The sequence below is a fragment of the Schistocerca americana genome, chromosome 2 (genome assembly GCF_021461395.2).
Source record: "Schistocerca americana isolate TAMUIC-IGC-003095 chromosome 2, iqSchAmer2.1, whole genome shotgun sequence".
NCBI lineage: Eukaryota > Metazoa > Arthropoda > Insecta > Orthoptera > Acrididae > Schistocerca > Schistocerca americana.
Genome location: NC_060120.1, coordinates 788,400,823 through 788,428,072, shown reverse-complemented (window position 1 = coordinate 788,428,072; position 27,250 = coordinate 788,400,823). Strand labels below are relative to the sequence as shown.

General features: G+C 39.9%; 1 protein-coding gene across 1 annotated transcript in view; it reads left to right on the top strand.

Annotated features, from left to right (window-relative positions):
* Positions 1–27,250, top strand: part of LOC124595230 (DNA-directed RNA polymerase I subunit RPA2) — a 237,958-nt gene that overhangs the window by 88,119 nt on the left and 122,589 nt on the right. Inside the window, exons 10-11 of the mRNA XM_047133886.1 lie at positions 7,690–7,979; positions 21,989–22,186. Of these exons, the coding sequence (XP_046989842.1) occupies positions 7,690–7,979; positions 21,989–22,186 (488 nt within the window). The remainder of the gene's footprint in view (positions 1–7,689; positions 7,980–21,988; positions 22,187–27,250) is intronic.

Genomic DNA, 27,250 nt, shown 5'->3' with positions numbered 1-27,250 from the left:
CTGGGATTCTTGAGCTGAGGACTGCTGAATGCCACTGGTTCTCTGTAGTTGTAAGCTCTGGGCATGCTTCAGCGACCACTGTGCAATGCAACAGTGGAAAGTGGTGTGTCACAGGGAATGGGGATCTTACTCAATCACCCGCATAACAAGGATTGTAAAAACCTTTATAAAAGAAATCTTCAATCTCAAGGTGTGCTGCACACTGATGAGATGCGTGGCTGTTGAGGTAGAATAGTCGTTAGCTGGCAGCCTATGGGAAACATGCTGCATCTCAATGGTATAAGGCTTATTTTGGTAAGTGAGGCTCTGTCTGTGTGTACACTGACTCCCCTAGCTGCCCAAATTCCTGTTTCTACTCCCAACAGTTTCAGTGGTCCGTTGGACAGTATTAACACCCAAACCCCAAAGAGACCCCAAAAACTAGTCCACCTGAGACGTCTATGAATATGGGTAACATTGATAATAGTAAAAGACCAGGCTTATGGTAAGTAATGTGTATATTGTTGTTAAATGTGTCAAAGGTTTATTTTAAAAATTGTCACGTTTTTACATCCATGAAGTTCTAGATAGACTTGAAGGGTGACTTAACTCTATCAAGAGGCTGCACAGTGGTGCACTCCTGACCGAAACACTGAAAGGTACCCAAGAAAATAAGCTGTTAAATGCCAAACTGCTTGCAGAAGATGCCATCATTAGTGAGCTGGACACTAGACTAAATTGTTATAAAGGAAGCTGTAACATGGCAGGACATACAGATATACAGGGTGGTCCATTGATCGTGACCGGGCCAAATATCTCGCGAAATAAGCGTCAAACGAAAAAACTGCAAAGAATGAAACTTGTCTAGCTTGAAGGGGGAAACCAGATGGCGCTATGGTTGGCCCACTAGATGGCGCTGCCATAGGTCAAACGGATATCAACTGGATTTTTTAAAAATAGGAAGCCCCGTTTTTATTACATACACGGTGACTATTACATCCATATGATGAGCCACGGTATCATGTAAGAGTAATATTGACTTCAGGCTCTCTTCGAATCTTACTCAATGCATTTTTTGCTCATTTTGATGAGTATTGGAAGAAGTAATTTCTCACTAATAATGTGTGGTGATCCATATTTTGCAGTTAAGTAGAATTAAAAAAAAATTAAAACTAAACCCCTCTCGAACAGGCTGTGAAGGCCTAATGGTACCGACCAGCCGCCGTGTCATCTTCAGCCCATAGGTGTCACTGGATGCGGATATGGAGGGGCATCTGGTCATCACACCACTCTCCCGGCCGTATGTCAGTTTCCGAGACCGGAAGTTAAGTAGAATACCTCTACGAATGCTCTTAGGGCTTTCCTAGGGACTGACACTCACTTTCCCCCATCTTTCAAGGAAGTACAGCTGGTCATGTATTAACTGACAATCTTCTCTGCTGAATACATGTGCTGCGAAGGTTATAGGCTACTAAGGGTATTGGGCCAGATGAGAAACTGTTTATCTGGAAGATGCCTCCTCTGCTTCAGTACATTTAGGGTCATGGGGAGCTCTGCAAAAGTACAGAATATCCTGGAGGAAGGCAAATCCTGAAGACATAATTTGCGAACACTTTAGAATTGTCAATGGAAACCTCTTGTTTGGAACAGTCAGCGTACACAAATTTAAAATTGTGATGCTTCTCTTAAATGTTAAATAACAAATTGAAATATGCAATATGGAGTGCAATTTTTCTTAAAATTCATTAAGTCTAAAATAATTCTGGGTTTCTTTATGAGACAAGATGGAGATCTGCTCCAGACTTCGTGCAGAACTTTAAAACCAGCTGCACCCATCTTTAAAGCACAATCCTTTGCACAAATCCCACATGACCTTGTTACTCATTGTCAATTATGAAAACACCTTTCACTGGTGACCTAGCAACGGTAGGAAAACCAGGTGTGTATGGCACAGATACTGATTTGCAGGCCTGTCACACTGTGACGACTTGTCACCTGATTTGAATTAGTGGCTCACTAGCAGAGAGGTTCAGTATGGGGCTGGTTCTTAAAAGGCCCCAGTGGCTAACCGAATTCCTTCATGATGCACCGCATTCAACATTTTAAAATAAGTGGGTCCTGCAGACCCATACACTGTGCCCTCTTGAATTGAGATCACATGAAGACCCTAGAAAACTGTAGCAGTCATGTAAAATTTAAAATTTTCCTGCCAAGTTAAATGTTCGAAGAGGTTGCAGGATTGCAGCCAATCGTCATAAACTTCACTCCATGATATTTCACCTGGACAACTGCCAGTCATCTTCAGGTTAGCTATCGAAGACGCACAAAGACGTTCTCCACTCCGCCTTATATATCGTGCTGATAGTATTGCCGTGCAAGCATCAGAGTCACAGTACACAGTGACAGAAGGACCACCCTGCCCAGTGGCAGTGTTGTTGCTGGTGGAACTGCGGGGATCAGCTGTCTTCAATGTTGTCGCTCACCGCCGTTATCAGAGTATTCTGGCGTCTTCGTTAGAGCAAATCTCAGATATGACGGGATTGCGCCCATTATCCAAATGGTAGCTGTTGTTGCAGTTCATTAGATTTTCTGCAATGCATATTTCAACGGATTTTTTTTATAACGAAGTCCCAGAAAGACGTTGCTGTGGCCGAAGTTTATGTTTTATCATACTCCATTGAAGGTCCATTGGAGATACAATATTCCGCAACTGCAGACTTGCTGGATTGCAGAAGGCGAGTGCAACATTATGTTGTGTGCAACGTTCTCCCAGTGTGTTTGTCATTTGTCCTGTATAGGTCATATCACGCTGGCAAGGTATTTTGTAAATTCTCATCTTCTGCAATAACAAATCATCCACTTTCCGGCTCTTGGGTTTAGTTGAGAATACCCTGTTTATTTGCCGGGTCGAGTACCCATTGTCTCTGAACACTGTCCTTAAGTGTGCAAGCTCTTTCGGTAAGCTGTCTGCATCCAACACTGTATGGGCCCTGTGTACAAGGGTTTTAAGCATACTCATGATTTGGGATGGGTGATGGCAACTTGAGGAGTGCAAGTACAAATCAGAGTGAGTGAGCGAGCTTACAGTAAATGGAATGTCTGAAGGAGCATCACTCTTCCAGCTAACCAAAACATCCAGGAATGAGAGAGAACCATCTTCCTCTGATTCTATAGTAAATCGAATGGTCTCATGAATGGAGTTTAGGTGATGTAAAAACTCCATTAACTTTTCTTTTCCATGGGGCCACACAACGGAAGTATCATCGACGTATCTCCAAAAACCAGTTGGTTTGGAAACCACTGATTCAAGTGATCTTTCCTCAAAATCTTCTATAAAAAGTTAACCACTTGGGGAGACAATGGGCTGCCCATGGCGACACCATCAGTCATCAAAATATTCTTGGTTAAACATAGAATAGCTTGAGGAAAGAGCATATTGAAACAAAGCAATGATGTCCGACAAACTGTTTATCAATTAGCACCAAGGAATCAGCAAGAGGTACCTTTGTAAAAAGAGATACCACATCAAAACTCACTAGAAGATCCAAACTACTTAGGTGGCGAGCCCCCAGTCTGTTGATAAAATCGGCAGTTCCTTATATGATGTGGGCATTTGCCAACCAATGGCCTCAGCAAGAAAGCAAGATGTTTAGCTAAATCATATGTAGGGTTGTCAATATTACTCACTATAGACCATAAATCAAGACCTTCTTTGTGCAATTTAGGAAGACCGTACAGTCTCGGTGATATGCTGCCATGTGGTCTCAACCACTTGATGGTCACTGGAGATAATGAGGAAGAATTCAGCAATGTACATGACTTCCATTGCACACATACTGTAGGATCGTGATCCATCTTTCTGTACATAGTATCACTAAGTAGACCATACATCTTCTCCAAATACAAACTAAAAGGTAACAGAACAGTTGAGTTACCTTTATCAGCCTTCAGCACCACTATGTCCAGATCCTCCAGGAAATTTCGTAGTGCATCCCTTTCTTCAGAGGTTATATTACTGCACTGAGGAGGAGCTTTCAAAAGAGCACAGCAAGTTTCCCTTCTTATTTCTTTGGCAGCGTCCATAGGAAGGTGTTGTACAGCTTCTTCAACAACCACTCCCGAAACTTATCATAGGTGTAGGTGCATAACTGAGTCATTTAACCAAAACAGACAGCGTTGCATCATCCAAATTCTTCCCGGTGAAGTTAACAATGGAACGTCATGCACTTACTCCCTGTGGCAATGACTGTTGTGGCGCCAAGCAATCAAATTGTGACATCTGCCGAGAACTTGCATCCTTATATATCCTGTCAAACTTGGCTGAAGTCACTCCATTCAACACAGTCCCATGATACAGGAGAAAGAAGTGCTGCAATCTTCAGATGTATGTAGAACAGTGGTTCTGAAATGGCATTCAACCTTTGTCTCGTATAACAGATTCTCTCCTTCACAATAACACAACTCGCCTTCCCCGTTATCTTCCATGCGGTGGCCATCTTAACAAAATATGTCATGCTGGCACATTTTGGTATTATGCCATGGTCCCGACATCTCACAAAAAAACTTAAAAAGTTTTGCTCTCTTACGATGTAGCTTGTCAAAACTTCTTACACATGAGGCCATCTCCTCCCCCTAAAGGCATTTTATGTAAAATTTATAGTTGCAGATATTTAAAATGCAGAAATTTTAGTCTGTACCCCATGAACTGTGGCTAAGCCATTTTAAAATACTGAGTGCTTTTTAGAGACCGACTTTTCATATCCCTAAGGTGTGGAAATCACATAAGTTTAGAGTCAAATGTGGGCCCCAGAAACCTCTCAGAGTCTTTAACATTAAGATCAGTGTCCCCCATCCTCAGCTTAGGATAATTTAAAACAGAACAAAAGGTAGGAGACGAGGTGCTGGCAGAAGTAAAGCTGTGAGTGCCGGGCGTGAGTCGTGCTTCGGTGGCTCAGTTGGTAGAGCACTTGCCCGCGAAAGGCAAAGGTCCCGAGTTCGAGTCTCGGTCGGGCACACAGTTTTAATCTGCCAGGAAGTTTCAGAACACAAACAGTTAAAAAGGCCACACACAGACTTCTTGGTTGAGAAATTAAAACTCCTCTTCTCTGGCCGTTCTTCCAATTGTCAAAGAGTCATTTGCAAATGCTGAGTTGTTGTTGCAAGGCTCGAGGAGAAACAAAATACAGCGAAATTTTCAACAACACTAGACAGGTTGTTTAATATTCAGTAATACATTATTGATTTATTAATTGATATTGCAAAGACCATAACACTTTATACCCCATCTCGAGGGACACCATTCTCATGCTCAAAGTTGTCAGAGAGAATGACACTGACTCATTATCTAAAATAACGTGGAGAGAGGAAGGGCATGTAAAGATGGGGAGACATCCTCAATTCACGAAGCTACCTGATGAAATTGTGCTTCCAAGTAGTACTGTACAGGTCCCAGATGACAAAAAATAGACCCATTAGTTGATGCCGGTACAGGAAAGCCTGTTGTACAGCTGCTTCCAGGAAGGGCACCTTGTCAAAGGTGGAGCGATACCTCCCAAACCCACACTGAAAGTGACTAAGGCAGTGGCAATTGACCATCACTCTCCAAGATCTTTCCCATGGATCGAGTGAGGGCTATGGTAGCTATCTTGGCATGTATGATACTTTCTGGGGGTTTAAAGGTAGAATTAAAAGTGCTTCTCACCAGGAGTCGAGAAAGAATCGTGACACCAAAATGTTTACAAGGGAAAGGACGACTTCCTTGCTTCATCCTGTAAGTTCCATAACATACTATAATGGACCCTACTGTGTTTCAAAGAGCCAACCAAGCCTGGATTTGCTTTCTTCACAAATTCAATCACACACATTGCAGTAAATGTGCAAATGACAGAAAAGTTCTGAATTTAGCACCATGTGGATTTTTACTGTTGTTTATTTTCTTTTGGGATGATCAATTTGAATATAACAATTCCTGAATAGGCATTTAAATGTTGATTATTGTTCTTCTGTCATTTGTAACTCGTGGTCTTTCAAATATTGGAACATTCTAAATGAATTAAAAGCAATGTAGTTATAGTTCAGAGAAGCTGGTGGTGAAGGGAAGGACCTAAATGCACGAGTTGTGAAGTAACCATTGAAATTGAGCATGTTGTGCTCAACTGCGTGTTGTGCCACTGGATGAGCAACTTTGTTCTTGGCAACAGCTTGGTGCTGGCCATTCATCCTAGTTAACAGCTGATTGGTAGTCACGCCAGCATGAAAAGCCATGCAGTGTTTGCAGCAGAGTTTGTATATGACATCGCTACTTTATGGGTGGCCTGGCTTGTGATGGGATAGGATAAGTCTGTGAGAAGACTGGAGTAGGAGGTGCTGTGTGGATGGATTGGGCAGGTCGTGTATCTTGATGTGCCACAGTAATATGATCTTTGAGGCAAGGGACTGGGAGCGGGAGTGGAATAGGAATGGACTAGGATGTTGTGTAGGTTGGGCAGTCATCACCAAACTGTTGCCAAGAACAGTGTTGACAACCTGGTGGCACAAAATGCAGCTGAACATAGCATGCTCAAGCTCAATGGCTGCTTCACAGCCTGGTCCATCTGAATCCTTCCCTCCACCACCACCATCTTCTCTGAACTACACAGATGGAGTTAGCCCAATGACACATCTTTCCCTCCTGTAATAATCCTGGCCTCAGTCTCAGCTAATCCTCTGCCCCCCCCCCCCACCCCATCCCCATCATCCATCCAACAGTTTCCCCTTCCTCTGCCCGTCACTCCTTCCCATTTTATCTCCCCAAGTTGCCTTCAGTGTGTGCCACTCCTGCCTTCAGTGTGTGCCGCTCCCCACCTGCCACCCGTGCCTCACACATTCCTTGCTGGCAAACCAGTCACCTCCCTCTAAGCCACTAGCCATCCAGCCCAAATCACTGTCCTGTCTCCTCCTCCATCTCTGCAACCCACCCTACCTACCCCACCCCACCCCACCCCACCCCACTCACACCACAACCAGTCCGCCTGCTGAGTAACAAAAGCATTGGCATCGCTAATCCAGCTGGCACCCTGTAGGGGCAAGTGTGTGTGTGTGTGTGTGTGTGTGTGTGTGTGTGTGTGTGTCTGTGTTTTACTCTAGCTCATTAAAGGATAACTCCAAAAGCTAGTAAGTTTTTAAGTTTTCTTTCTTTTGTGTGTGCCTATCAACTACTCAACAAGTCTACTTTTTGGTTTCAGTCAGTCACACAAAGTGTGGACAACTTTAAATTGCATACACACTGGCCACGGAAGAAGTGTTGACATCCTCTGCAAATGGGAAAAGATACCAACTCCAAATTGTGACTGCGGTGTTGAAAAACAAACAATTCAGCACATAGCATTACCTTGTTGTGTTCTCTGAGGAGAGCATTTTTTTGTCTTGTTTCTTCTGGTGGTATATGGCTCAGGGCTTGCAGTCATACAGTAGGGGTAGATTTTATTGTGCCACTGATGATGCGCATGTTGTCGTTTAATACCACATCAATCCTGTTTTTCTTTGGGCTACAAGAATGTTCCTAGAACATTTCTAGCTGTTTTATATAGCCACACAACATATTACAATAACTTGATAAGAATCTGTGTTTATTATTAAGACATAATAACTTACTCTTGAGTATAATGATTGTTTAATTTCTCATGTTTTGTTTTGTTATTATGAACTAATGTGCTCTGTACTTATTAACAGGTTTCATTTGTCCTGCTCATACACCTGATGGCACTCCTTGTGGATTGCTGAACCATCTGACCAAAGATTGCGTAGTGACACAGGCAGCAGATCCACAGTTAGTCTCTCAAATTCCATCCATTTTAGTATCGTTGGGTATGCTGCCCCTGGGATCGATAACTCTTTGCTCGTATAACCAGTCCCAGTGTTTTGTTGTTGTTTTGGATGGACGTGTCTTGGGCTATGTTCCAAAAGATGCAGCTCCTAGTCTTGTACAACAGCTACGTCTGATGAAGGCCCATGGTGTGAAGGTTTGTACTTAGTTGCATACTGTATGTAGTTTTTGCAGCATAGAGGGAAAAAAAGAGGACATGAGGGCACAGAGAGCAAGAAAACTACAATACTACATCATAGTATGGTCAGATCGAAGTCTAGCTCTATTCTTGAAATCACTGTGTAAAGCCCATTAAAGTGAACTTGTTATGCTACCATCATGAGTTCTTCCCATTTCGTTCATGGACAGAGACTGAAAATGTAAATCCAGTAACCTTAATTTTTCGTAATTTATGTTATTGTAAATGCTCCACAATGTGTCCTTGGGATTAGAGTAGTAATAAAATGACATTGGTTTCTCTCTGAGTTGTTTCACTTTTTCATTCTGCAGATCCAGGAAGAGAAACTTCAGTACTCCTAGTATTGTTTCAAAACTTTTTATCAACTGTAGGTCAACTCAGCCATAGAGCATAATGGACTGTACTATGGAGTAGAAGCTGCCTCCAAAGTATACTGTACAAGCTGCAATTTTTTTTAAGGAAAGAAATAGCATTTAATGAACAGGTAAAATGATGTGTGTAGGTGCAGTTAAGCACGGACTCTGACTTTGACATTAATTGTTAATGTAGACATGACATGATACAGATAAGTGTTAGTAAGTTTTGTTTTTTTAAAGTGCACATAATTTTTTTGAGTGAAAAAGGCACAACTGATTTCCTTCCTCATCCTTCTTTAATCCAATCTTGTGCCCCACCCCAGCTGTTAGCTGGATGCTAAACTCTAATCTTCCTTTCTTGCACCTTTTGTTTGACAACTTTACAAATCTGGATAGATTGCTGGTCACCACTTAGCGAAGGCTTGGAGTGGCAGACAGACAGCTGTATTCAAATGTAGGCAATAGGATATTAAACTTCCTGGCAGATTAAAACTGTGTGCCCGACCGAGACTCGAACTCGGGAACTTTGCCTTTCGCGGGCAAGTGCTCTACCAACTGAGCTACCGTGCTTCGGTAGCTCAGTTGGTAGAGCACTTGCCCGCGAAAGGCAAAGTTCCCGAGTTCGAGTCTCGGTCGGGCACACAGTTTTAATCTGCCAGGAAGTTTCATATCAGCGCACACTCCGCTGCAGAGTGAAAATCTCATTCTGGAATAGGATATTATTGGATTCATTTATTTTATTTGTTGTATGGCATACATCACTATTCTTATATACTTTACATACAATTTAATTACAAATTGATATCCAGACATAGCCTCCTCTGTTACAGATAGGAAGTCGATGAAGGTTCCCTTGTAAGCTTGAACAGGGCATTCTTCCACTATGTGCTGGGTTGTTTGTTTTTCAGCACCACAGTCGCAATTTGGAGTTGGTATCTCTTCCCATTTGTAGAGGGCATCAACACTTCTGTGGTCTGTGTGTATGTGATTTAAAGTTGTCCAGTGTGACTGATTGAAGCCAGGCAGTTTCTAATTTAGCTTGAAGCTTTGGCATTTTGGTAGACAGTGTTCTCACCAGTGTTGCTTCCAGAGATTCTGGATGTCAAAGTTGGAGGTCGTCATCTCTTTAGCAGTGAGTAGTGGTGGTCTTCCAGAAGTTTTCTGTGCTTCAGGTTAGCTGTGTCATTGTGTATGGGCAGCCGAGGTTTATTAATTACGTTGTTGTATCCTCTGAGGAGAGCATTTTTTTCGCCGTATCTCATCTGGTGTTACATGGCTTAGGACTGGCAGTCAAATAGTAGTGGTAGATTTTATTGTGCCATTGATGATGCACATGTTGTCATTTAATACTACATCAATTATTAATCAATACTGGAGCACAGTATTCTACCACTGAGTAGATAAGGCCAGTTGCTGATGTGCAATGTGTTTGCTGTGGATCCCCAAGTAGTGCCCTACAATTTATGGATGAAGACATTTCTTGCCCTCCTTTTGCCTTCAGTCTTTGTCAGGTACTCATTGTGTGTGTGTGTCCTGCCCAGTGTAACTCCAAGATATTTGGGGTAGTTGTTATGGTTAAGGCTTCTCCCTTCAAAGATAAGATTGGTACTTCTGTCTTGTTTGGGTTTGGCTGCAGTCTCAATTTCCAAAAATAGCCACTCAGTGACTTCAGATCGAAGCACAGGATGTCTTTAGTGACCTCAAATGATCCTTGTTGTGCAGCTAGGGCCCAGCCATCTGCATAGCCAAACTTCCTAGATAGTCTGTTTGGGATGTCGGAAATGTGAAGATTGAAGAACATAAGGGCAACAACTGAGCTCTGCGATAGCCTGTTGTTGAGTAGCTTGGTGGAGCTCTTTCTTTCTCCAGTAAACACTTTAAAAGCTCTCCCAGCGAGCATGTTATTGATCAGTCTAATTGTATTGTTGCATAGAATTATTTGAATTAGTTTGTACAACAGCCCATGTCTCCAGACAGTGCCATAGGCTGCTCTCAGAACTATGAGCGGAGTTGATGTTTTTTGCTTTTTCTGGTAGGCTGCGTCAGTACAAGTTGTCAGGGGAAGCACTTGGTCAGTGCAGCTTCTGTTATACTGGAATCCTGCTTGTTCGTCTGGGATTGATTCCAGTATTTTTGGACTCAGTCTGTTGTAAAGGAGTCTCTCGAGCACTGAGCAGTGGGATTGGTCTATAGCTCTTTGGCTGGTCACTTGGTTTTCCGGACTTAAGCACTGTGATAATTGTTTGAGTTCTTCATTTTCTGTGGTATGGTCTCCATTGTCATTACGTTTGTATTAAACTCTGCAAGCCATTTTTCGGCATACTTCCCACACTGAAGAAGAAATTCTGGATGTATTCCATTCAATCCAGGGCCTTTCCTGCCGTGACGTTCTTCAGCGCATCTCTAATTTTGTTAACTGTAAACTTGGAAGAATACTGATCCAAATATGTGCTGTTAATCTGAAGGGCACTCTTAAGGCAGGGTGTATGCAACCCGGGACAACCGGGAGATCCAGGAAAAACCCAGAAATTCTTTCATCCGGTAGAAAACCGGGAAAAACCGGGGAATTGTTTAGAATTCCGGGAATTTTTCATTGTTTTAGTTTTCAGTTAAATTTTTGTGGTTTTGACTGGTAAGAAGCAATACTCTAACAAAGGATATTACTGTAACCCGCTACTGCAGAATAATACTGCAGCTACAAAACATGAACGAGAAGAAAGAAAAACGAAAATAAATCATAAGTTGCAAAGGAAATGTGCCGTATACAACAATAAAACGGTGCTCATTCAAGCGTCTGCCAACAGGAAAGTGTGTCAAAGGCTTTAGGAAGACTATGCAATGCTTTATAACAACAAATTGCGTCCGATGAGTGTGATGTGACAACTGTTTAAATTAGATTCGTTTGAGCTGTTGCAGGGGGGCTCTTGAGCATGCGAAGTTGAGTCGCGTATGAGTAATACCTTCTCCCGCATCTGGCTACAGAAGTGTGGCTGGGTGCCACTACTTAATATTGCCCTGGTTCGGAAATATAGTAAATCTCGGGCTAATGCACAGAGCAGTCTGAGTTGAGGTGGGGAGTCTCCACGTGATCTGTGTTTACGTTCAGTGATTTTGTTGTTTCCTCTTTGTTTATTGCTCTCGCGTTAAATGATAATAAAAGGGATGTTTGTAGCCGGGAGCTATCAAATGAATTAAAATACATTCGCATAATTATGGAAGGCTAAAATAAGTTATTAGTTTCAGATTTTATTCCCACCTTTCTGACAGTCAAGCATTAATCGCCTTGCAGAAAAATAAAGTATCGAGAGATTTGGCTTAAAATTAATCTTGTCTGCGGAAGCAGTCAATTTATTTGAAACGAAGTGTTTAATTTCACATTATTGGCTTGTTTCAACTTTCTCTACATTTCAAGTGCGCGTATGGCATTATGCCTTAATAAAGAACAAAACATGAGATAATACAGTTCTGATACTCCAAGAAAATTTACATATGAATGTGCATTTTAAGCCAAATTATGCATTTTAGTATGGTTCACGAAGTTCCAACGATCTTGAAGTATCGTCTGATGTCTTGTTTCTTTTATAACACATGTAAGATCTTTTAATGTTTTACACGTACGAACATATGAGCTTCCTGAGTCATTGTAGCTGTGCAAGCACGGTGACGCCTGTTATCTGGCGCTCTCTTGCAACTGCCGAAACGAACCTATTTCTAACTGGTCGATGGAAAATATTGTGAATGGTGGTTTGAAAGGCGTTACATTCAAAGCAGATTTGCTTTTATGCAAGATGAACTATGTGCGAGAATGTATGATGAATTTCTTAAATCACAAAGAGTTTGACTCTCATTTAAAAATCAACTCTTTGAGGGCGACCATTTAGAAGAATTTCGAGCCCAGAAGATCAGACATTTACGTCCTTATTAAAAATTTTACTGGCACATTTGTGTGATGTATCTTAAAGTGTAACAAGCGCAAAAAAGATCAACATTATATGTGGAAACTTAGCTTCTCTTCCAGCTTATTAATCTTGGAGACCAATATTATATGTGAATGCTATGTATATTAATTTAAATCATTAACTTTTATTATTTGTGTGTTCGCACTACTGAAGAGTGATCTTGATATTAGCTTACTACATCATGTGTCCTATGCTGCCATCAACTGGCAAGATCACGTGTTATGAGCTATGACTGTCTTACAAAAGCGCATCACAATCTCATTTCAGTGTTTTGAAAAGTAACATGCGGTGTTTGGTGGAATCCCTTTGTAATACGAAAATATGCAGAGTACGTATTGCTGCACATCAAAGGTCTTTCAAAAAGACCAGTTGCCAGCAGTCTGTTGCGCATGTGCATTTGACTCGCGTATAAGCAGTACCTTCTCCCGCTTCCCGCTACTTGAAGTTTGGCTGTTGCCTGTATCGGTAGTAGCAGCAAGCAGCCAGATGCAAACGAGAAAAATTTTTCTCGTGTGCCCTAGCTGCCAGATTCGCACTTGCTCAGAGTTGTCTGAGTTGTAGTGGGGAGGGGGCTAGTCTCAACGTGACCCGTGTTTATGTTAAGTGATTTTGCTGCTTCTCTTCATGTACAGCTCCCACATCAAATGAAAACAAAACGGATTTCTGTGGCTGGGAGCCATAAAGTGAATTAAAATACATTCACATAATTACGGAGGACATAAATATATTATTACTTTCAGTTTTCCGATTTTATTTTATTTCCAAGTTAGTAGCAGTCGAGCATTAATCGCCTTGCAGAACAATGAAGTTATTTTTGCAAGTTTGCTAAAGAAATTTGGCTTTATTAATCTTTCCGCTGAGGCAATCATTTTATTTGAAACGAAGTGTTTCATTCTACAGTATTGGCTAGTTCCAACTGTTCACTGAATTTAAAGTGCATGTTATTATCTTCTGCCATGTATGGCATTATGCCATAATAGAGAACCAAAAATAAGATCATAGAGTACTGGTACTCCAAGAAAATTTACATCCCAAAAACCACTCTAAAAAGCTTAATATCAGATGGGACCTACTTCATTGTGAATCTGGAAAAAGCCAATCTGCGCTTCAAGACGAATTATGCATTGTAGTATGGTTTACGAAATTCCGATGCTCTTTGGAGTATCCTCTGATGCCCTGTTTCTTTTATTGTGTAATGTAAGCTCTCTTAGTGCTTTATACACACGAACATGCGGGCTTCCTACACCACTGTAATTGCACACGCACAATAATGCCTGTTTTCTGGCGCTCTCTGGCAACTGGTAAATCGAACCTATTTCTAACAGTCTCCGGATAGTATTGCGAACGGTGGTTAGAAAAGCGTTACTTTCAAAGTAAATTTCTTTTTACGAAGATGAATTATGTTACATGTGAGAAACTGGGATGGATTTCTAAATTACAGCGTGTTCGAAACTGAACTTTTTCAGGACCAGCCACTTACAAGAATTTCGAGCTGAGACATTTATGTTATAATTTTAAATTTACTGGCACATTTGTGTGATGTATTTTAAAGTATATCACACGCAAAAAAGATCAATATTAGATGTGAAAGCTTAGCTTCTGTTGTAGAGTGTTAATCTTAGAGACCAATATTATATGTGAAAGCTTAGGTTTTCTTGTAGATATACAGTACTGTGTACATTAATGTAAACCGTTAACTCATCATCTTGTGTGTTCACATGTAACCAGTGATCTTGCTATTGGCTGACTATAACGCGTGTCCTATGCTCTGAGTAGCTGCTGTCATTGGCTGGCGAGATCTTGTGGGTTGAGATATGACTCGCTTACAAACGGACATCGCAACCTCGATTTCAACGCTCCGGAAACTAATGCGCTGTGTTTGGTGCAATTTGAATTTATACTTTCGTAATACGAAAATATGCAGTGTATATGTTGCTGCAAATCAAAGGTCTTTCCAAAACTTCTCTCCTTTTTTATTAAAAGTCTCTCCAAAACTTCTCTGCCCTGTCTTTTTTTTTTCTTTCCGGGAAGTTCTACGCGATTGTATAAAACGTTAACCATTCAAAGGTTTGATAAGTTTTACAGTCCCGAGGGAAAATCTAGGGAAAACCTACTGTCACTTAGCACAGAAAAAGTGTATTTTCGCCCAGGAAAAAGCATATTTTTTAAACGGGATATCCGGGAATTTTTTTTCTGTCCCCGTATACACCCTGTAATACACATCTTGTAGAACTCAGTGTGTTTGGTTTTTGCGAGTCATTGAAAAGCTGAGATATGGGTTGTATTCCTTTCTCCAAGCTACTGGTTGGACTGTTGCTTGGGGCTTTGGATCAAAAACTAAGATCAGGTTGTTGTTGTATGTCCAGTCAATAAGAGCCTCGCCATTTCCATCAGCTGTTCTGCATTTCCACTGGGGTTGGTGGCTATTAAAATACACACATATGTGGCTTGGTGTGGTAGGTAGGACAGTACTTCTTGAGGCCAGGTAGTGTTTGGTGCTTTGTGCATATTACTCACCGACATTTTCCTATCTATACGACGACTTCGTGTATGTCCTGTACTGTTTCTGAGTACAGGTGGGCATTTTCAGTTGCAGATCGAACATATGTTGCCATGCCATAGGCATGATGATATGTTGAGCTAACTAGATTGTAACCTAGCATTTTGCCACTCCTTTTAAATTGATTTTCATCTTCAGTTCCTGAACTGCAACTGGATTGATGTCGTCATCACATAAAGACTTACATAATACTTGGTAACTGATTCCTTTTATGTTATCTGGCAGATCATGACGATAGATCCAAGGGGCCTCATCTGTGGTCTCTGAGAAGGGCCTTTTCAATAGTCAGGCGTGTTGGTGTGTCTAATACCAGTGATAGTTGATGTACAATCAGCCAGGAGATGAAGATCAAGGATTGGTCAGCTATCAGACAAAGTCCTTCATCTGATGGTGAAAACACACATGTGTGTGCACGCAAATTAATACATGCACATCTCGCACACACATGGCACACTGAAGGCCAATTTTGCATGTATGCATGATCTGTTAAGTTCTCACCATCGATCGAGTGTCTGTATGATTGCAGAAACTTTCAAAACATTCCCAAAACAATTGGCCAATAAATTGCAAATGAGGAAGTTGTGTGCGAAGCTGGTTCCCAAGCTTTTGATGAACTCCAGAAGAATCACTGTCTGACTGTTGTGACTGAACTTATCAAACACGTGGGATTTGAACTTTACTTCTTGGACAGTGTCATTATTGGGATGAAACATTGTGTTTAGAGTATGGCCCACAAACAAAACATTAAAACTGCAAACACCTCAGGGTCCCCAAAACTAAAAAAAAGTAAGAATGAGCAAGTCAGAAGTCATTTTCAACACTAAAGGTCTGGTCCACAGAGAGTTCGTTCCTTGAGGCCAAATCATGAACGCTACCTACTATATTAATGTACTGGAGAAACTGCAAAAAAGAGTAACCTGAGTGAGAAAGGAGACGACCAATATCTGGGAGCTCTACCATGACAACACTCCAAACCACACGTCTGTGCGTCTGTGAGCACCTGGCGGAGCACAACTTGACAACAGTGCTGCAGCCCCCCCCTACAGTCCGGATGTGACTCGAACTGATTTCTTTCTCTTCCCAAGGATCAAAACTGGACTGAAAGGAATCCGTTTTGGGTCGGTGAAGCTGTCCAAGGCACTGTGACAAGGCTCCTTGAAGAGGTCCCCGGTGAAGTCTTCCAGGACTCACATTGTGCATGACAGAGCCACTGGAAGTGTGTAGATGCCCAAGTAAATTACTTTGAAGAATGTTAAACTTTTCTAATGATTAAAAAAATTGCACTACTTTTTGGACACACCTCCTGTTGTAGTCATAGGCCATTATGTTTCTGCATTTGCCGAGGTGTACAATTTTACATATCTGAACCTTCAAAGTAAGTTGTCAGTCTTTGCACCACTTTGAAATCTTATCAAGAAATGGCTAAATACTTGTTCAATCTTGTTTCAGGTGGTTATTAATTGTAGTTAACTGTATCATCATGTCATCAGCAGAAAGTCTGACATATCTGTTGTTATTGACTACTGGGTCCTTGATGTACAAGATGAACAGGAGAATCCAAATGCTCCTCCCTGGGGCACACACAAAGTCACTGCTACATCTGTCAGTGACTCTCCATTTGAGATAACATGCTGCTTCCTGTTTACCAAGAAATCCTCAACCCAGTCACAAACTTCGTTTGTTGTCCGGTATTATCAGAGTTTCGTTTACAAGTTTTGGTGTGGTGCATAAAGTTTTGTATGACCTATGTTTATGAATCCATTATGGTTGGTATGGAGGAGCTCATTCTGTTGGAGATACCTGATTACATTCAGAATGTTTCAAGATTATACAGTGTGTGTGTGTGTGTGTGTGTGTGTGTGTGTGTGTGTGTGAATAATATCTGACAGGGGCTTTGTGGATCACTTCAATCCAGCATTTTGTACAGTTTTTTAAATGGTCACTGTCGTTTGATAACTGATTCTTGTACAGTAGGCCCTAATTATGGAAACTCTCGTGTCCACTTTGCTGCATCTTCACTTGTTCTCTTTAGGACTCCTCTGCACATCAAGTTAACAATTTGATCAAGAATTATATGCAGCTCTAAGCACACTGGAAGGTTTGTAATTTCATTATGATATAATGGAATTTATTTTCAGCTACGCATTTTTATCATGTGCTTTGAATATAATGATGATTTACCATGTGGTTAAGATACTGAACACACTTTCAGCAGGACAGCAGTTCAGATTCTTGCCCAGCCATCCAGTTTTAGGCTTTCTGTGGTGTCCTTAAATCATTTCACACAAATAAAAGGATAGTTTCTTTGAAAGAGAGACAACTGTTTTTTTTCTGTGTCCTTCCCCAACCTGAGTTTTTGATATGTCTCTAATAATCTTCTTATCACTGAACACTAAACCCTTATCTTCATTCCTTCCTTTCTTCAAAGAGATGAATTAATTTTTAAGTGCTAGTGATTCTGAGGTAAACCGAGTGTACTCGAATCTAAGCCGCACCTGAAAAATGAGACTTGAAATCAGGAAAAAAAATGTTCCCGAATCTAAGCCGCACCTGAAATTTGAGACTCGAAATTCAAGGGGAGAGAAAAGTTTTAGGCCACACCTCCAAATCGAAACAAAGTTGGTCCATTGTAATATGAGACACAATTTAGGTCGAATGAATGACGATACACCTACAGTAGGTTCGAGTCGTAAGCTTAGCAGTTAAGCTTTACTAGGTAGCCATTGCTATGCGTCACGCGCTCCGTCCGTATTTATACGGGTACCTTTCCTTTTTCACGTGCTTCGTCTGGTTTGAATTGATTGCTTATTTTGCTTTGATTTTGTAAGTGCCGTTCTCTTTGTTATAGGTGTTTACGTCACTCTAAGCTGAAAATGTATTACTGTACTGTGTCATGAGTTGTTTGTCGCATTCTGATAATGAGTGTTTACGGCCTGTACCCGCTCGCGGCATGGCTTGTTTTCGTGCGCGCTACCGCTGCTTACAATAAAAAAAGAGAGGAATCGATTCATAGCAAAACAATGGCAAAACAGCGCTATTTGTTGTTACTTACACTGCTGCTTTCTTTGATAATGATCAACAAGAACCAAATAATAAGACTGCTTTTGATAGAAGGCGTTCTGAACGAGAGTTTAGCGAAAATTTTTCTCCATTTGAAAATCTTTGCAGACGCCTCTTTAGTACATTACATTCTGCACAGAAATTAGAGTCATCTTAGATTTAAAAATCAAGTCAATTGCCGTACTTCATTGCTGACTGTATCACTGTTAGGCATAAGAATCATACGAATATAAACATGACATGATATGTATATTCTTCCGCGTTTGCTGTTGTCTCACCCTAGTTTCGTAGTTTATTAGGGAGACAGGATTTAAATGAGATAGCAGCAAACACGAAAGAATACACGGCAGAATATTTATATTTGTATTATTCTTATGATGAAGAGAATACTTTATGTGATTCACAATTCATAAAAGTTCCTATTAGCAACCATCTCTTCTCACAGGTGGGAAAAAATTCAGAACATAGGGTTGGCCATATTGACAAAACATCCCAGTCTTGCCAGTCGGATTTTCATAGTACATTGAAATGCTGCTACATTCGAAGATGAACAATACGGAATTTGTATTTACTTCGTGGATAATGTATAGAAAGCAATGGGTCGAAACTGGGGCGGAGAAGATGGCTGCTTGTGTCTGTGTATGTGCGGATGGATATGTGTGTGTGTGCGCGAGTGTATACCAGTCCTTTTTTCCCCTTAAGGTAAGTCTTTCCGCTCCCGGGATTGGAATGACTCCTTACCCTCTCCCGTAAAACCCACATCCTTTCGTCTTTCCCTCTCCTTCCCTCTTTCCTGATGAAGCAACCGTTGGTTGTGAAAGCTTGAATTTTATGTGTATGTTTGTGTTTGTCTGTGTATATATATATATATATATATATATATATATATATATATATATATATATATATATATATATATATAAAAAAAAAGCACGATTTGACTGAATCAAACAGAATGTTAGAGAAAGTACACGCTGATTAATGACGAAAGAACATAATTAGTCTGAGGTCATAAGAAAGAAATTGCAGTTACTATTTGAAACTTCTGGTTACACATTTTGGTACTTATTTATTCAGCTGCTCATAAGTTTTCTGTAAATACACATTAGAGATGGAGGAGCATCTAAATTAACAGAAGTCAGTATATGCAGTGCCAGAAAAAAGAATCAAATACCCATAAGAGTTTTCCAATTCTTTTAAAATTTATTGTAGGAGCAGTACGTATGGAGTACATGGAACAGTTACATTTACAGAGCAATAGCTCAAGTGATTCTGAGGTACCAGGGATGGCCCATGCTGTATCATCCATGTTACGAGGGCCATCCACAAAGTACATTATGTTTTGGAATTAAAAATAAATAAAGTATTGGAAATTTTTATTATTCTATACAGATGAAAGCCACACTTAAATACTACTTTTCTACATAGTTGCCATTTAAATTAAGGCACTTATCATAGCGATGTACGAGCTTGGAAATTCCTTCGTCGTAAAATTCGGCCGCCTGCGCCTTCAACCACGTTGTTACCTCTTCTTGAAGCTGTGTGTCGTCATCAAAACGCTGAATAGCCAACCACTTCTTCATTGGTGGGAATAAGTGGAAGTCGCTCGGTGCCAGGTCAGGACTGTACGGTGGATGAGGAAACAACTCCCACTTAAAAGATTCGAGAACTTCACTAGTGGCATTTGCCGTGTGGGCCCGGGCGTTGTCGTGAATCAGCAAGATCTTTGAGCCCAACTTTCCCCTGCGCTTGTTTTGTATTGCTCTTCTGAGGTTGTGCAGAGTTTGGCAGTACCTTTGAGAGTTTATTGTAGTGCCTCTTTCCAGGAAATCCACAAAAATCACCCCTTTTCTGTCCCAATAGACAGTCGCCATCACCTTCCTTGCCAACATTGTCTGCATGCATTTCTTGGGTTTTTGGGGGAATTTATGTGCCCCCACTGCGTTGACTGCAATTTTGTCTCGCAGTTCACATGCTTAACCCATGTTTCGTCACCAGTAACGATGCGGTCGAGTAATGAGTCGCCATCTTTCTTGTAAGCGTCCAAAAACATTAACGCTGCAGCCATTCGCTGATTTTTGTGAATCTCTGTCAAGATTTTTGGTATCCATCTTGAACAAAACTTGTGGTAACCAAGCTTTTCGGTAATGATTTTGTGCAACAAACTTCGTGAAATTTGTGGAAAACTCATAGAGAGTTCTGTTATTGTGAAATTACGGTTTTCACGGACCGCGGCATCGACTTTTTCGACAAGTTCGGCAGTCACTATGCTGGGTCTTCCACTTCGCTCTTCGTCGTGAACGTTAGTTCGGCCATTTTTAAATTTTATGCCCCATTGACGCACTTCACCTTCAGTGATTATGTTGTCCCCATACACTTCACAAAGCTGCCGATAGATTTCTATCGGTGTACAGTTTTTTGCAGTCAGAAACCTTATTACAGCACGCACTTCACACTTCGCGGCATTTTCAATTAACGCTGACATTTCAGACTGTCACAGTAACTCAACGGAGTACAGCACGAACCTCTCACTAGCACGGCAGGATGCCGACTGAGTGGCGGAATGCCATGACACCAAGATGGCCGCGCTAGCCCCGCCCCTAACGGACACAAACGAAAATGTAATATACTTTGTGGATAGCCCTCGTAGTATGTAGTGTAGCCTCCATGGATGGCAGAGCAGGCACTAAATCTGGCAAGCAGTTGGTCATAAAGGTTACATACTGTCTTGGGATGTATTATTCCACATGTGCTTGATATGTTTGCATAGGTTTGCAAGAATAGTGGTTGGATGAGTTATGAGAGTCACTTGTCGTCCTATCGTTACACAAAGATCCTCGATTGGAGACAAGTCTGTTGATCGTGCTGGCCAGGAAAGCTGCTGCACATCTTGCAGAGCATATTGTGTTTCACGGGCAGTGTGGGGGGCGAGCATTATCCTCTTGGAATAGCAGATCACCTTCCTGTTGTAAGAACAGCAGAACAACTGGCCAAACAACATTCTGCCCATATTGAGCATTGGTGAGCACTCTTTCTGCAAACAGCATAGGTAAGAAAAAATTTTAGCATCTCACATCCTAGATAATATGGCCTGGGGTGGACTAGTGTGTCATAAATGAATGTACTGTTCTCCACAGCACTTACCAGGTCTACATCATACGCTTGAACGACTGTCACTTGCATGCAGGCACGATCTGTTTTTGTCAATGAAAACCACAGAGCACCATTCCGTTGTCCAGGTGATCCTTTGATGGCAACACAGGTCATGCAGGCCAGTGCTGTGGTGTGTGCGGAAGATGGGCTAGAAGTGTGCAGGCCTGTAGACCCATTGCTAACAACCAGTGTGCAACAATTCATGTTGACACTTCTGAGGTCTCATTTGCTCTTACTTGTGCTGTGAAAGCTGTATGATCTGTCACCGCTGCTCTTACCATACAATAGGCTGGGCAGGCATAAGTGCCGCACGGGCATTCAGAATTTCGTCTAAAAGTGTGGGAATGCTCAGTTGTGCTCTGTTGCCAGCATGAAGACTACTTGTATGGCACTTCCATCTCCAAAATGACCAACCCACCACTGCCGTTTGACCCCTCTCAGATCTGCTACATTGGCTGTTGGAAACACAAGTAAGTCACCATGGCAAAGTGCCTGCTTGCTCCACATGTCTACCGACATTTGACTGAACCTTGTGTCCATTGGAATTCCCACGTAAAGGTTGGACACAGATGGTGCTCTGATAACTATGCCAGTGCAGTATCTGCTGGCAGATGATGCTGAAATCATTATCAGTATACCTGACACCACTTAGGTGGCATAATCTGTCATTAGATCAAAATTGACATCATCTAATTTTTTTCGGTGGTGTATTAAACATTCAAATGATTTGATCAAAACCTAGTAAAGGATTTTGTAGGGCAATGATTTTGAAACCCAATATTCACTATTCTGTAATCTCCTTGTTTATCACTAAGTATTTAATTTCTTCTTGATGTGATTTGTGTGGTATCTTCATTACTTTGTTTCTTTTATTTGCAGGTTCCTAGAACATTAGAAATAGGATTCATACCTGGAAAGTTTGCAAAAGGCCAGTACCCAGGGCTTTTTCTTTTTACGGGTCCTGCTCGCATGATGCGGCCCGTGATCAATTTGTCAACAAACACATTGGAATTGATTGGGACACTGGAGCAAGTTTATCTTGATATATGTGTCAGACCTGAGGAAGCATATCCTGGTGTAAGTTGACTTTGACATCCTGCTTTTAAGAGTAGTGAAAATGTATAACATCAAAAGTAAGCTAATGCTTTGCAGATTTGCTGCTATGCAACAAAGATTTTTTTTTTTTCCTGTGCTGGCTTTTTACAGTATTTCTAATTTACTCTTCTTTGTGATCTGTGTGTTTCAAAGTATTAAAACTGTGTTGTGATGCGCTGTATTGAGTGAACAGATTCTAAAGACCGGTTTAAGACGTATTGGTATTAGATGGTACTGGAGACAAAATTTCAGATGGAAAAATTTGTGATGGTCCATGACCAAACTCCAAAAAACATGTATCGCCAAGAGTTTATAAGCAGAATCATTCTACAGATCAGCTGGGTTTCTAAATTACATTGTTTCAATTTACAAATAATAACCAATATTCCAGAATGAGATTTTCACTCTGCAGCAGAGTGTGTGCTGATATTAAACTTCCTGGCAGATTAAAACTGTGTGCCGGACCGAGACTCGAACTCGGGACCTTTGCTTTTCGCGGGCAAGTGCTCTAATAACTAATATTCATTGCTATCAACACAACCACTGTGCCAGCCTGAGAACTTCTTATTTCAATCAGTTTGCTTTACATTTCTAAATGAAAAATACAAATTTCCTGCTACAAAAAGATGGACAGTTGGCAGCAAAATTAGTATATTTCTACAAGCAGCTGGTAATATTCCTTTCTGAAAATACTGTTTTATCAGATGATTTTTTTTCTGATTCATCATTTGTAAAATACAGGATCATCTTACATTCACAGACTAAATGATTGCTGCTTAGTTCAATGCCTTTACTTTGTGGAACAGATTAATATAGGTGCTATCTTACGTTTACAGATGAAACTTTGGCAATTGAGATCGCATGCAGAATTATTTTGAAGAATTTGGAAGGGGAACAGAGACGTCAGCTTGGGTGGGAACTAGAACAATTATGGGGAGGAGAGTGGTGCGTGGGCAGCAAATTTTGTCATGCCACCAACCATGAGAATGTATGCCATTTGCGTTTGCTTTTTATGAACATCCACCATGTTTAAACTTCAGTTTGCCTGAACTCCTTTGTAGTTGGAATTGAACTGACGATTTTACAAATACTCGACATGGTATAAATTTCTGCAGGTGACAGTAAAAGTCAAGATAGAGGCCATAGCATACTGAAGTGTTTCACACAGCAGTGTTGTCAGCTCTTGTAGTGAGTACAATGGGAACAAAAGGGGGTGTGTCAGCTGCTGGTTCAATGCAGCCAAGGAGAGAGCAGTGGGCCAATGACACGTCTGGAAGCAAGAGATGAAGGTACATTGTCACATTCTTACCAACTTGATGCGAATTCTGTTTTGTTTTAGAAGAAAACAGGTGTGTTCCAGGTCCCACCTTAACCTCCACTTTGGAAATAGCAACATATTCGAAAGAAACAACCAAATATTTGTGGCACCTAAGATTATAAATTAAATCCATTTATAGTGGGAAGAATCATCCAAATATTTGTGACAAAACCTTACCCAGCAAATAGTCAATAAAATTGTCTGTCTTGATTGCTAATTTATATCTTTATTTTTTCAGAGCAGATCTTAACACGTTCTGGCCACAGCCAACATCAGTATCTGTAAGATAAACAGAACAAATGAGAAGTCATATTTCTACAGTAATTAAAAAAAAATACATTCTATAGAAACAAAGTGAAGACATAACACCTCTATACACTGTATCTTGCCAGTTCTTATGTACACTAGTTCCGTGACTAGTGCTTCTCAGTGATGCAGCCTGCCTTAAATAACAATCTGGAGTCATTAGGTGGCACTAAAATCGGTAGGACTTGTCATAGTTAAATTCTATTTAACGTCTGCAACTTTAAGTATACAGTCATTTTATAAAAATAATCTATAAAAATTGGAATTGTTATGCTAAAATTCAAATCATCATCTACAATCTATAAAAATAATGAATAGGACTTTTCATGTTAAAAGTTAAAATTTTGCATCACATTTTAAGCATGAAGTCATTTTATAAAAATTAATATGTAACAATTAAAATTGGGTTAATAAAAACATTTTAACATATAGCTATGATATTATACAAGGCTTAACGTAACTTTACATGTACTGTAAGGCATGTAAAGCTATATTTCAGCTTCTTTTTATTCTCTTAAGTTGAGGATATGAAACATTAACGACTTGATATCAAAATACATAGCAAAGCATTGACATATTAACATAGAAAGAACTGTAGGCTTTGGTACCTTCACGATGTCATAGCTGTTTCGTTTCTTTGTGGCGCTGACGTTGCAAATATGGCCACCTAATGGCCACAGATTGTTATTTAAGGCAGGCTGCCTCACTGAACAGAACTAGTTATGGTACAAGTATACATATAAACTGATGAGATACAGTGTGTCGAGTTTTTTAAATGTGGTTTTTTCATTTCTATACCAGAAAGTATGTAATTATTGTAGAAATATTACCTCTCCTTTGTTCGGTTTATTTGACAGATTCTGATGATGGCTGTGGCCAAGACACTTTAAAAAAAGATGCTGCGACTTACCAAGCGGGAAAGCGCTGGTAGATAGACACAATAAAACACACACACACACACACACACACACACACACACACACACGTACGTTTGTGTTTGTGTTTTTGTTTGTTTGTTTGTGTTGTCTCTATCTACCAGCGCTTCCCCGCTTGATAAGTCACAGCATCTTTATTTTTTTAATATATTTTTCTCATGTGGAATGTTTCTATATATAAAAACTAGTGATCAAGACGGACAATTTTACTGACAAGTGATAATGCTTACCGACTTGAACAATGATTTTATCTCATTCATAGACTCGCCCAGGGAGCTTAGAATATTATATAGCAAAGAACAACACGAACCTGTTAACAATTCTTGACGGCATGACCTCGCTACTTCAAGTAATGGATGCTTTTGTGAATAGACCTTTTAAGGTTCACCTGCAACAACTTAACATTGAGTGGCTTCTTCAAGGATACTTATGAGAGTACAGAATTTTGCATAATTAAATTTGGGAATTTTCCTTTTAACTCAGAAATGCAAATTTTTCCGTACCCTTATAAAATATAAATGAGTAATCGTGTCATTTATTAATTCTATAATAGTGTGCAAGTCCACATTTTGCATATGGTATTATGTATTAGTGTATATATGTTTGAGTTGTAGTATTAGTCTGTCTGAGGTATTCCTTGGGTAGCCACGCGGCAGATGCCTTTACATCACAACAGTTACATCAAGGTGCTTATAACACAATGTGGATGCTGAATGGGGCTCTGGAGAAGGCAGTGTCAAACTTCATCAACAATATCTGTCAAAACGTTTCTGAAGAATATCACTGAGTGCATGTCGTATAAATTCACACAATAAATGTACACTTCTTACTGAATCTAGTGGACATTCATTGGAAACCTGTCATGGGGTGATCCTGGAATTAGATACGAATCTGAGTGAATTGAAACTCAAAATACAAGAAGAAAGTGACTACGAAGAATTTTGTTACAGGAATTTAAGATGTGATTCCATCAAGAATTGATACAAGAATTATTATGCTTTTATGTCTGGATTTCAATCCTGTCACAGATTTATTAAGACTGTAGAGTATTTTATTAATTGTAGAAGATAGTTAAAGAGTGAAAACATCATCATTGCATATGTAAGTGCTTTCGGACAGCGAACAAGAATAGACAACTCCATGGATTAAAAGAAACTGAAGACTTTGTGATAAAACCTAATGAAAAGTGTAACTGAATATTGGTCTTTACATTGCATCCAAAATGATTTAAGAGGCTTTATTGATATTAATACTGAAAAATTGTGATTACATAGTGTTTTTTAGGTGTATATAATATTTACCTCCTGTATTAACGAACAATAATTGGAAGTAATACAAATGTTTGTTTACAACATTAAGAAGTTATTAAGTGCCACATAATTTAACTGAAAATAATTTTTCAGTATTTATTACAGTCTACAAAGAAGAAATAGTACTGAATTTTCTTGATGATAGAATTCAACAACTTGTCTGGGAAATAAACAAGAAGAATATGATATCATTGCACATTACCTAACAACATGTATAGATTGGCAGCTTGCAAGCTACAGTAAAAACTACTCCAACATGACACAGTCAGCCTGTACTGTTCGCAGTCAATGTAGCAATTGGCACAGGGGCAGGAAACAGCAGCAGATGAGATGCAGCTGCCAATTCGCAAACGATATATCAACAGTGTCTGCTATATTAAAATCTGATTGGTTATTTTCTTTTAAGATACAATACACTGTGAAGTGATGTCTTAATTGCAATTGATTTTGTCACTTAATAGAGTGAAGTAGTTACATGTACTATTTACGATACCAATTTATCAAAGTAAGTTTGATTTCAAAATAAAACTAGTTGAGGGAATTTAATTCATTATCGAAAGATAAAACTAAATAACATTTTATTAGTTAGTTTATAATAACAGTTTTTGTCAGTTTATTTTAGTGCTTACTAGAAGATTAACAATGGTTCTCATAGGGAAAAATATTGCTTTAGAAACAATAATGCAGCTGTGATTGCAGAGCAGTCAACAGATTTAACATGAGCACTTCCTGGCAGTCTTTACACAAGGATGACAAATTTTCTCAAATGGACGAGAGATTTTCTCAATTGATGACAGATGTTCTCAGATAGACAACAGGTTTTCTAATATCGATCAAACATTGAGTGAAATAAGTTCTCAGTTAAATGAAAGGATTGACAGTCTGCAGAGTACTGTATAGTTTGGAGAAAACAAGGTATGAGATTTAAAACTAGGTACAAGATTTTGATGATTATTTAGCTTTACTAAAAGATAAGTTTGACAACAGTATTGAACATTGTAGTATTGTTTCGATACAGGATGTTCAAGTAAATGAAGAAGAAGCAATAAACACAGAAAGTATTTTAGAATGTAGTAGAGTTAAGAAAGTAGAAACTATTACATTACATATCAATGAAATGGAACATCAGTTAGAGATATTCATAGAACTTATTGTCATCTGTAATTACTAGGAGTGT